Here is an 11,177-nt window from a genome sequence, read left to right as displayed (position 1 = left end):
ACCACTGCATGCTAGATGATATGTGGTGAAGCCAGTGTGTGTGGCACCTATGGTGAATTCCATGTATCCACACTTGCGCGCAGAGTTACAGCATATCTAGTTGTTTGTTTATCCTGCCACATCGTTTAACCAGCAGTATAACTGCAAGAGGCCCACTAATTTCATGTGTGTGTCTGTCTGTCCATGCGCATGCCCAGCGGAGACGCTCTCCGAGCATCGTCTGCAATTTGAGCCAGGTGACTTGAGTAAAGCTAAAAATAACCCCCCGCCTGGCAACTGCTAGCGTTGGGACCAAATCTACTCCACTGGGGGGTTATCTTTGGCTCCAGACTGGCCGTAACAGTGGAGTATATGTGCTACGGTGAGGCAACGCCCCAGCATAGCGGAGCCCTCACACCCTCCGGCTTCAGCCAGGAAACACTTTATAACCTGTAAACATACACAGGGAGCAACCGAAATGCAGCGGCTTGTGTTACGAGTCCTGTTATTCTCAGAGTGCTTCCCCTTTCAGGGAGCAGGGTGGTACCTGTGGGAGAGGGAGATGAAGTGAACGGGTGCTTTAGATCGGGAGGAGGCTCGGGTTTTGGGAAGGGGTTTGGGGTGTTTAGTTTCAGCAGGCTAACAGGTGCCGCTTACCTCCTGGGAGTAGTATTAATGCACTGTGTGTTGGTTTATAGTGGGCAAGGCGGCACGGTGGGAGCGGCGAGCGCTGCCTCTGAAACTGACCACTTGGAATGCCGCAGGTTGGCCCTCAGGGAATGCAAAAGAGAGACATTAACCCCTAGGGGTGGGGATGAGGACAAAATGGCAGGAGTAGGGGGAGGCAATGGAAACCAGTGGAAAAGTAAACACCCATCCTGACATGAACTTTACACTGTAAATGTGCTGGCAATTTCATGTTTGAAAACAACCCAGAGTATTTGGGATCATTTAAAGTGGTCTGATTAAATATTGCCAAGTACACATTACATTTATTTCAGTGTTCATTTATTTAAATTAATCAAGTGGCTTTATTGTGATTCCAACCATGTGCAGTGGTACAGTTCACAGTGAAACGAGACAACGTTCCTCCAAGACCATAGTGCTACATATGACATATAACAGACAATCAACACAGGACTCCATAAAGTGCAAGTGTGCAAAAATGGCAAAAACACAAAACAAAGACAGAACAGAACGATACAGACACAAGACAGCAGATGACAACAATGACAGTGGGTTGTGCAAATGCCTGCACACTGTGCAAAAAGTAACTTGATGTGTCATATATATATATATATAATAAGTGCAGAAAGCTGTGAGCAATACAGGAATTAAATTAAACTTGTGCTGTGGTAGGGCGCTACTGAAGTGTTTCCAATAACCATCAAAGCACCAAAATTGGTTTTGGAGACAGCTCCAAACAGGTCTACAAACAGCATATGCCCAGTGCGGATGACAACCATAAATCAAGGTGTTGGAAAGAGTTACCATGAGTCAAATATTGCAGGATAATTCGCAGCACTTTGAGTTACCATGGAGCATTTTTTGTTCCTGAAGTCTGCGTTTAAAGCCCGTAAATGAAATGAAAAAAGAAAAAAAAACAATTCACATAAGTTGTCGCTAAAAGGGAAGTTTGGGAAAGACCTTCGATCTTTGGCCTTCATTTCAGTGGGCTGTGTGACAGGAGGCTGTGCTTGGTGACGGGCTTTCTGAGCAGGTTCTTGGCTTTAATTCATTTTCTCTGTGTCTCTCATCTCCATTTTTCAGATGTAAATGAGTGCGCGGGGAAGCCGTGCCTCAATGCTTACGCTTGCAAAAACTTGATTGGTGGATATCACTGTGCCTGCTTTCATGGATGGGTGGGCCAGAACTGTGACATCAGTTAGTATCAGTCCAGCAGATCATTAGTCTTTAGCCTCTTTCCAGCTACCTGTAGAAAACGGAGGTGAAACAGGGGCCTCTGTCCAGCCAGCTTCTTTTCCACTGTAGCAGTAAATAAGTGTTTGTTCTGATAGACGGTTTCTCATGAAAATCTACATCATGTAATTCCTATTTCAAAAATAATAACCAATTTTTCAGGAAAAATTGTCTTTCTAGATGCTTACTACAAGCACTGACAGCATAGCAATATGCTATTAATATCTATCGATATCAAAATTGCTAGCAAAATTCTAGTAAATTCCAATGTAATAGGTAACATCTTTTAATATCTGAACATAGTATTTACTGCAGTTATTTCTTTTCCCGAAATAAAGAAAAAAATATCTGCACAAAAAAGTCACATGGGGCCTTAAAAGCATGTGAGTTTTAACCTGTTTTTGCATATTTTCAGCAAAAAAAAAAAGCCACCAAATTTTTTTCTTTGGCAAATTGATTTAATTAATCACGTGTATTAAAGATATATTAAAGAATAAATTTATCTTTGACCTTTAATTTTGGAAACAGTCCAATCTCTAAGCTCAGTGGTAAATTTAAAAAATATTGGCAAAACAATCAAAACTTCACCTTAAAATATCACTTCTTCCAACAGTAGAAAGTACATGTTCATATTATGTGACCAAAACATTTTGACTAGAATTTCCTTATGCTTTGGTGACACAGGTGTGCTAGCAACAAAATGAGCTGCTGTCCAGTATAGTCCTTAATAATTCATATGTATATAGCATATTTTACATTGTACACATAAAAGTCAAGAAGAGTTTATCTTCTTAGAAAGCACAAAAAGAAAAACATCTACTGAGAAATCCAGAGATTTGCAGATGGCGGTGGAAGAGAAGCTTGTCGGCCAAGGAAGCTGGGCTTTAGCTGTATTCTGTCTCTTATATACCTCCCTTATGGCTGTGTACCTGCTACACACTGGCTCACTCTTCTAAAACTACAATATTTTCCCAAACTATCAAACTTTTTTCTTAAATTGCTTAAACTCTTTAGGGTTAGCTTTTTTTCCCCTCTGCAAGTTAAATTCCGTTGCACATTCTCACAGCTCATCTGCACCTCTGAATCTGCAATTCTTCCAGGCATGGAAAACTTTGCTTTGGTTTCATCGACCACTTTCCTGTAGCAGCTGCACGTTACAACACTGTTCTGCCCATTTTGTCAAAGTCGGTTTCAGATCTGACATTTTTCTTGTGATTGATTATTCAACAGACGTGAACAGCTGTCACGGACAGTGTCAGAACGGAGGGACCTGCAAGGTGAGACTTTTTAGTTCAAACATAATGAGGTCTTTATTGATTTTATTTTTGATGTGATGACAGCAACGGAGAAGTAACATGCTTCTTGTCAATCATCCAAGTACCTGTCAAAACATAAAAGAATAAGTTATTATGACTTTGAAAGGTTATCAACATTCAATGACTGAATGAGTTTTTGTGTTTTGTTAAACAAATAAAAAACAAAACTTCAAATATGGACTTGGGTTTGGATTTGAAGCCTGTTTCAGATAAATCAAGAATTAAAGAAAATGCATGGCATTGATCCAGTAAGTCAAGTAAGCTGCATCAGCCTCCTGGTTAGTTTTGCATGTATTAGCTAAAGAAGGTGTTGAGCTGTTTCTTAGTGAAAAACAGTTTTTTCCTTATAACCTGAAATCAGTCACTATTTGTGATGTGCAACTTACCCTTTCCAAATGTCACAGCAGTTGTCATGGTGAGAGTTTGAACATATCTGGACAAAAGTGACAGTTTAATTATCCTCTATAAATAAAATGTGTCAGCAGACACTTTGATGACTTCTTATCTTTATACCAGGAGTTGGCCAGAGGCTACCAGTGTGTCTGCCAGCCAGGTTTTGGGGGTCGGCACTGCGAGGTTCCGAGGAACTGGTGCAGTAGCAGTCCATGTAAGAACGGCGGGCGCTGCCACACCCTGCTGCACGGCTTCATGTGTGAATGCCCACAGGGCTTCACTGGAACAACGTGTGAGGTAAGGACTAAATCCAACTTATATAATATGCAGAAGATAGTTTGATGTTTTTGCTGTAGTTTCGTTTCACAAATGCATTTTCTGTTTTTCTTCCTGAAGTTGCAGAACAACCCCTGTAGCCCAAACCCGTGTCAGAACAAGGCTCAGTGCCACAGCCTGACCGGTGATTTCTACTGCAGCTGTCCGGATGACTATGAGGGCAAAACCTGTTCAGAGCTCAAGGACCACTGCAAGACCAACCAATGTGAAGGTAACCCAGCATCTTCACATTTTTAAAAAATGTACTCGTCAGAAAATTGTGACAAATAATTCCATGGTGCTCCCCTTGCTGATCATCTCTTTTTCATTTCGTTACCCCAAGTGATTGATAGTTGCACTGTTGCCGTCACAACTAACGACACTAAAAAGAGGGTGTGGAACATCTCATCCAATGTGTGTGGACCGCGTGGCCGCTGCATCAGCCTGCCGGCTGGGAACTTCAGCTGCTCCTGTGATCCGGGATTCACTGGCACCTACTGCCATGAGAGTGAGTCATTATTACCTGACCCACCCACACACACACACACACACACACACACACTGACTATATTTATCATCAGTTACCATCACTGGGAACCACATAATTCTTACGGTAATTCAAACTCTCACTTCAGCAATCATGTCTGTCTTAGTTTGATCTACTTAGTTTGGTCTACAGCAGAAGGAAGAAAGAATCTCAATAAACAAAATGTAAAAGACAAAAATCAACAGTTTTGATCTTTTCTTGAAAATTAACGGGGTATTAAAAGAACTCTTCTCTCTTTGCCTGCAGACATTAATGACTGTGCATCATCTCCGTGCAAGAACGGAGGCACTTGCATCGATGAGATCAACTCCTTTAAGTGTTTCTGCCCAGACGGCTGGGAGGGCAGCCTCTGTGATGTTGGTGAGTGTGTGTAGGTGTGTGGCAGAGGAGTGGATTTTTCTCAGTGTTGGTGTAGCTCAACAGTACAAGCTGTAAAGGAGAGCCTGGCTGAGTCATGCAGATTATGAGTCACAGCCATGGGAGACACAAGAGGAATGATGAGCAGTTTGAGGATCTCGCAGAGGACTAGAAGATTTAAGATAAATACAGGTGTAAAATGTAACAATCAAGCCAGCTGACAGACTCAAAATCTATTTTGTGGCTATGTGCTTACAGACAGTGCACACATTTGCAGATGACAGTCTATATTATATTTGAAAGGAAAAGGGTTAGGTTTAGACAGAAGTAATTTATTGGTGAAATAAACATTGACAGTTTTGAGTGCAAAATACTATAATCTCTGCCAAGACTATGCCTGGGGCTAGAGAAGCTTGAGTTTTTGCTGAAGAGTTGAACCAAACTATTATCACACGTTATCTGATTACGTTAGGATGGTAATCAGTAGCTAAAACCAGTGCACTGAGTTGCTGTCTGACTCTTTTCCAGACGTAAACGAGTGCAGCAGGAACCCCTGTCAGAATGGAGGCCAATGTGTCGATCTGCTTAATGACTTCTACTGCAACTGTGTAGACAACTGGAAAGGAAAGACCTGCCACTCACGTAAGTTCAACATGCGAGCCAACTCATTAAATAGACACTTTGCATTGCGTCAAAAGCTTAAAATCTTTTCCCCATGCCATCTCGGTGTAGGCGAGAGCCAGTGCGACTCCACTACCTGCAGTAACGGGGGAACGTGTTATGACCACGGAGACTCCTTCCTGTGCAGCTGTCACTCAGGCTGGGGTGGCAGCACCTGCAACACGGGTGAGACACCAGCATCACTTTTGTTTCACTGCAAAAACACAGAGTTACATTAATGATTTATAAAAAAATTTTTTTTACTGTGTTTTATTTGTTTTTTTTAGCCAAGAACAGCACCTGTGATTCAGGTCCTTGCGAAAATGGAGGGACATGTGTTGGAGGGGGAGACGCCTACACTTGTATATGCAAAGACGGCTGGGAAGGACCCACATGTTCACAGAGTATGCAAAGTTTTGGGTATTTCTTACATTCTCTTACTAACCAGGATACATGCAGATACTGTGTGTTTAAAAAAACGTATGTCTATATACTGTTATAGCATCAGGATAAAATCAGTTACATATGCTTTTTATACATTTATACAACTCACTCATTCTCACCTATGGATTATGACAGGTTTCAAGTTTTAAAGTTAATTATGTCTTTCCTCTTGCAGATGTTGATGACTGCAATCCTCATCCCTGGTAAGATATGGAAATATTTTGCCCTCTAATGATTTTTAAAAATGTATTGGTGCTACAATATATCAGTATCTAAGGAAATCTGTATGTGATTTGTTTTTGTTAATGAGTTTGAGGTTGTTGGTTGGTTGGCTACAGAAAACAACACATTTTATAATTTTTTTGTTTTTTGCAATTTATTGAAAAAATGAGGAGTACACAAACTGTTGAGATCTTGGGATTCTCTACATCAGAGAGGCTACCCTGTACAAAAGCCTTCCCTCCCCCTTGCCCTCCCCTTCAATGACTGACAGGTGGATTAGTGGTGGTTTTGGTTTTTTGGAGAAGGCGGTGGATGAGGAGGGGGAGAAGTGCAGGAGAGTGTGAAGTGTCACCCCTCTGACCATTCACCGACCTCGACCTGGGAAACATTGTAAGGAGTGAAGGTGTTGAGGGGTGTTTGGGGGGGCTCGGTATGAGGCCTGGGCAGATTTACATATGAAGCCTGGACATTGATCTGGGATCAGCTTCATCCTGCTGCGCCTCAGAGGCTCTGCAGACCCACAGAGCAGAGCGTGGGATAAATCAGGACTACTAAGCTACACATATCTACCCGTTCACCCATTTTCCAGCTATGCGTACATTTTCTTATCTCTTTTGTGTGTGTGGGCGGGGTTATATGGGTCAAATTAGAATATTTACTTACCAAGTACAAAAAAAATTCAGAGAGCTTTTGTTAACATCAAAAACTGAATATTTGTTTCTAGGTTAAATCCACTTTTGATTGACTTGTTTGGATCTGTCTCCTTTGTAGCTACAACGGCGGCATCTGCGTGGATGGTGTGAACTGGTTTCGCTGCGAGTGCGCTCCAGGATTCGCTGGACCGGACTGCCGCATCAGTGAGTCCCTGGGAACTGGAAGGGGGCATGAGGCTGGGGTCAGATGGGCGGGGGTTCAGGGGTGAAAGGCCGCAGCGAGGGAGCGTGAGCCGATTGTTTCAGGGCGACAGATTAGGAAGCCTTTCAGGAAGACCGTCTTAACCTCTCCCCTCTGCACTGAGCGAGGTCAGAGCTGAAGTTTGTCAGACAGGTCTGTGCGCTCTCCCGTGGCCCTTCTGGGAGAGAGCTCTTCAGAAAAAGCCCCCGCTGAACCAAAGCGTTATTCTTTTAAAGAGTTTAAAACCGATACATCGGTCATTGAGACGTTTTTTTTTTTAAAAGAAGAGAAACACTCAAAAGAGAAATGCAACACTGAAAGAAATCTCTGTACTTAAAAATATTTTTTAGTTCTTAATGTTTTTAGGTTGTAGTTTTCAACTTTCTGTGCGCTATAATCTGAAAAGTTTTTTCTAACAATGCCTACAATGCTTGCTTTTTAAATAAAGCACTCACAGTTGTTACAGTGAGTCACCGGGACTTGTCTAGACTGGTCTATGGTGGGCATTAGAAGTTTAATAATTCTCTACATGCTGCCTGCGGTTTTCTCTTTCAGACATTGATGAGTGTCAGTCGTCTCCTTGTGCTGAAGGTTCGACCTGCATGGATGAGATCAATGGCTACCGCTGTCTCTGTCCTCCAGGACATGCTGGACCTCGCTGCCAAGACTGTAAGTGCAATAAATAGCTGTTTATAGAGGTTCATAAGATGATGGTTTAGACGTAAACCAGATTTGAATCATTTTATTAAAAAAGACCTATTATGCTCGTTTCCAATATTTCTTTTCTTGGACCTTTTATCAGAGTAGCTGTTTGTTCATTTTTCACAAACGCTTGTCTTTATTTAGCACCCTTTGTGTGCCCTTTGGGTCTGAAGCCTATACGTAGATCCCTTGGCCCTCTATTTAAGCTCCCTTTCTTCTGATTGGCTGTCCCCAGTAAACACAAGGTCTTAAAAGCAGGAGGGCCTAAGACGACCATATTTGCAATATCCTCTGTCTATGACATCAAGCAGAGCTAAAGATAGAAAAAGTATCTGAAATGGAGTGAGCTTTTGGCTTGCAGGACTACATCGGCATACACTGACATCATTATTTTGAACTTCCACCATTTTTAATGTAAGCATTCACTACTCTGATAGTAGGTGCTGTATATGACACAAGAAAAGGAGAGAGAATAATATGTCTACCTAGGGCAGCTCTATGGCTTTCATGTGACTACAGTGAACTCCAGCAGTTTTATAGGATTATAACTTACATTTAAGATTACATTTGACAACTTCAATTGTTGCTTTAATTCTTTCTTCTTTCCAGTCATCGGACTTGGGAAGCCATGCCGTCACACTGACCTACAGTTTCCTCACGGCAGCCGCTGGGAGGAGGAATGTAACACATGCCAGTGTGTCAACGGGAATGTTCATTGTTCCAAGGTTAGGAATACGAGAATGAATCGTAATTGCTAAAGCTAAGCTAGCTCGGTATTAGCTAACTGAGCGTTTGGTGTGGACCCTCTCTCTGAACGCTGAATTCCTCTAGGTGAGATGTGGCCGTAAGCTCTGCATCCTCCCGAAGGCTCTTCCGCCTCCCGAAGCAAACCTTCCGTCCTGCCCCGGAGGTCACGAGTGTGTGGAGCACCAGTTCCTCACCTGCTTCTCGCCACCCTGTCATCAGTGGGGGGTGTGCTCAACGCCAGACCCCCCCACACCTCTGCACACCCAGTGTGAACCTAACAGCGGCTATCTGGATAACAACTGTGCTCACATCACACTCATCTTTAAAAAGGACAAAGTGCCACAGGTGAGTAAATCATACAGAAGTAGGAACTTGAATCGTTGTCTTCTGAATTTTTTTAAGCTTGGTCTGTGGGTCCAGTTACAAAAGCCTTTTATGTCTTATGCTTTAGTGGCACTGAACAAAAATCTGTGGTTTTACATTGCAGGCACAGTTCACATAAACGTGATTCTTAATGTATTCTCCATACATTTCAAGACTTTATTAATATTAACACATGGCTTTTAATATAGAGGACACTTTTACAAAGGGACAGGTGCTGGATCAGCTCTGTACTGACCAAAAAACTTTGAGTCTTAGCAGGGGGAGGGGAAAAGTTTGTCTGGCTGTCTGGGTCATGCCTGTCGGGCATGTCTGAATGGGAACAAATCTGCTCCTCTGACAAAGTGCTGATGAGGCAAGGTTTTCCCCCTGCTGGGGGATGCTTTCGGATTGAATCCATGTAAGAAAGACTTAAAAGGAATGAGAGGAATTTGTTCACCCGTGTTGTCCGTGTGCCGCAGGGAACCACAGTGGAGAACATCTGCTCGGAGCTGAGGTATCTCCCCGTGACTCGGACGCTTGCTGAAGAGCGGGCATTGCTCATCCTCTGTGACCAGTCCTACTCCACCAGTGATGCCGTGGAAGTCGCTTTGGTAATTATTACACACACACACACACATGCACTTGTGTGCACTTGTCCCACAATGTAAGACTGACTTGTGCCTTTATATTTGAAAAAGCAAAGAGCATTGGTGAGAAGTTTTAGGATGATTCCAAGACAGGAAAAGGAAGAAAGAAACGTTTAGAAAGTCTGTGAAGGTTCTCAGTCATACAGGTCATCATAGTCTAAGGAGCTTGGAAAGAAAAGCGACTTCTTTAAGTTGCTTGAAGATGTTTCACCGCTCATCCGAGAAGCTTCTTCAGTTTGAAATATGTATCTTTATGCAAATAATTCATCCCCCATTATGGCTACTGCATCCACCCACTACCATGATTCTGTGGAGATGCCTCTCTGATCTTTGATCCTGCTTACACGAACTCCCAGTCTTTCCTCCTCACTTGTCCCTTTTTTTCTTCTTCCACTTTATTGAATCGCACATAATCCCCCACTGCAAATTGTTTCCAGTAGAGGACAATAAAATCAGATATTTTTTCTATTTTTGGTTTATTTCGTCCTTGTTTTAGAAAACAGAGAGAGGAAAGAAAGAAGTATTTGATGCTTTTAACAACATCTGGTTAAAATTTAGCTTTACTTTTGGGAACTTGCCGATCTTGCTCTCCTTCTGCGTATTTCTTCTTCTTCCTCTGCATCTTTTCCTTCCCCGTCTTCTTTATCTTCTCCTTTAATATCTGCACAATCTGTCTGATCCCATCTGTCTCCCTTGCTTGCTTTTATTTGCCCTCCTTTATAATTTCCCCCCTCTTTGTTTTAGTTTCTGTATTTCTCACTCTCGGCCACCCAGACTTGAGGGAATCAGTCACATCTAAGCTCTTAATGGAGGGGATTAGTTTTTGTTCCTCTGATGTTTGCAGGCCTGTTTTGAGCGACAGATACAGGAAAAGGAGTGGTGAGCCTGACATCCACCCAAACTCCTCAACAAGGCTTTCATAAAAAGAAGGAGGAAAAAAAATAAAAAGCTCCACTCCCACTTGTTGCGGACTTGTGTTGCAGTGATATGTCACCGCTCAGTTTCACGTGCGAGTGAAATCTTTATGATCTGAGCGCAGGCTTTAACCTGAAAGAAGTGCGATGCCTGTGTTTCAGAATGCATGTGGGGACGAGTGAGGCAGGCTTGGCTTGCCTTGGTTTGTGTCCCCTCGAACATGTTGTGGCCTCTTCAAATGTTTTTTAAGGAAAACTGAGGGATGTTCAAGAAGTTGTGGCCAAATATTTGAAAGTGTTTACTTCGATTTGTTTCATCGGGCATGCTCATCACAGAGTTGTCCATGGGTGCTGCACAGAACTTTGCAGACTGATGTCCGCTTGTTGTAGGTGTGGCGGTGTTGAATTTATATACAGATATGGAAAAACTAGTAAGGTGGGAAACACTTGTTTATGTTCATGCTGTGTTGGTCCTTTGCTTTAGCCCTTGGCATGGAAAAAACAGTCATCATACATAAGAAATTTTTTGTAGTGGAGTGTTGGAAACTGTTTTTAATTTTAACGATTTTTTGTGCTTCTTTCTCTTCATGGGGAATTCCACTGTTGTTCCCATTACTGTCCGAGCCAGCGTTTCTACCAGTCAGCGTTCTGTCTGCTGATAGCATCACGAACGTTTGGCTTTTTGGAGGCGCTGGTGGAATTTCCTCTGTCTTTGTAGCCATGCATTCGATTTAGTTGAGTTTTATTTATATACCAT

At 42.5% G+C, this 11,177-nt stretch overlaps 1 protein-coding gene across 2 annotated transcripts in view; it reads left to right on the top strand.

Moving 5' to 3' along the window:
* LOC102302526 (protein jagged-2) overlaps nucleotides 1-11,177 on the top strand; it is a 50,389-nt gene that overhangs the window by 32,809 nt on the left and 6,403 nt on the right. The window contains exons 10-24 of one of the 2 annotated variants that reach the window (XM_005948511.2): nucleotides 1,750-1,863; nucleotides 3,130-3,176; nucleotides 3,732-3,905; nucleotides 4,005-4,155; nucleotides 4,267-4,431; nucleotides 4,717-4,830; nucleotides 5,356-5,469; nucleotides 5,560-5,673; nucleotides 5,775-5,891; nucleotides 6,107-6,134; nucleotides 6,925-7,010; nucleotides 7,603-7,716; nucleotides 8,359-8,474; nucleotides 8,581-8,841; nucleotides 9,339-9,470. In XM_005948511.2, coding sequence (XP_005948573.1) covers nucleotides 1,750-1,863; nucleotides 3,130-3,176; nucleotides 3,732-3,905; nucleotides 4,005-4,155; nucleotides 4,267-4,431; nucleotides 4,717-4,830; nucleotides 5,356-5,469; nucleotides 5,560-5,673; nucleotides 5,775-5,891; nucleotides 6,107-6,134; nucleotides 6,925-7,010; nucleotides 7,603-7,716; nucleotides 8,359-8,474; nucleotides 8,581-8,841; nucleotides 9,339-9,470 — 1,847 coding nt within the window. The remainder of the gene's footprint in view (nucleotides 1-1,749; nucleotides 1,864-3,129; nucleotides 3,177-3,731; nucleotides 3,906-4,004; nucleotides 4,156-4,266; nucleotides 4,432-4,716; nucleotides 4,831-5,355; nucleotides 5,470-5,559; nucleotides 5,674-5,774; nucleotides 5,892-6,106; nucleotides 6,135-6,924; nucleotides 7,011-7,602; nucleotides 7,717-8,358; nucleotides 8,475-8,580; nucleotides 8,842-9,338; nucleotides 9,471-11,177) is intronic. The other variant, XM_005948512.3, reaches the window with a different exon arrangement.

This window comes from Haplochromis burtoni, unplaced genomic scaffold, assembly GCF_018398535.1.
Source record: "Haplochromis burtoni strain Fernald_Lab_line unplaced genomic scaffold, NCSU_Asbu1 Contig_605, whole genome shotgun sequence".
NCBI lineage: Eukaryota > Metazoa > Chordata > Actinopteri > Cichliformes > Cichlidae > Haplochromis > Haplochromis burtoni.
The sequence above is the reverse complement of the archived record's forward strand: the minus strand, read 5'-3'. Positions and strand labels throughout refer to the sequence as shown.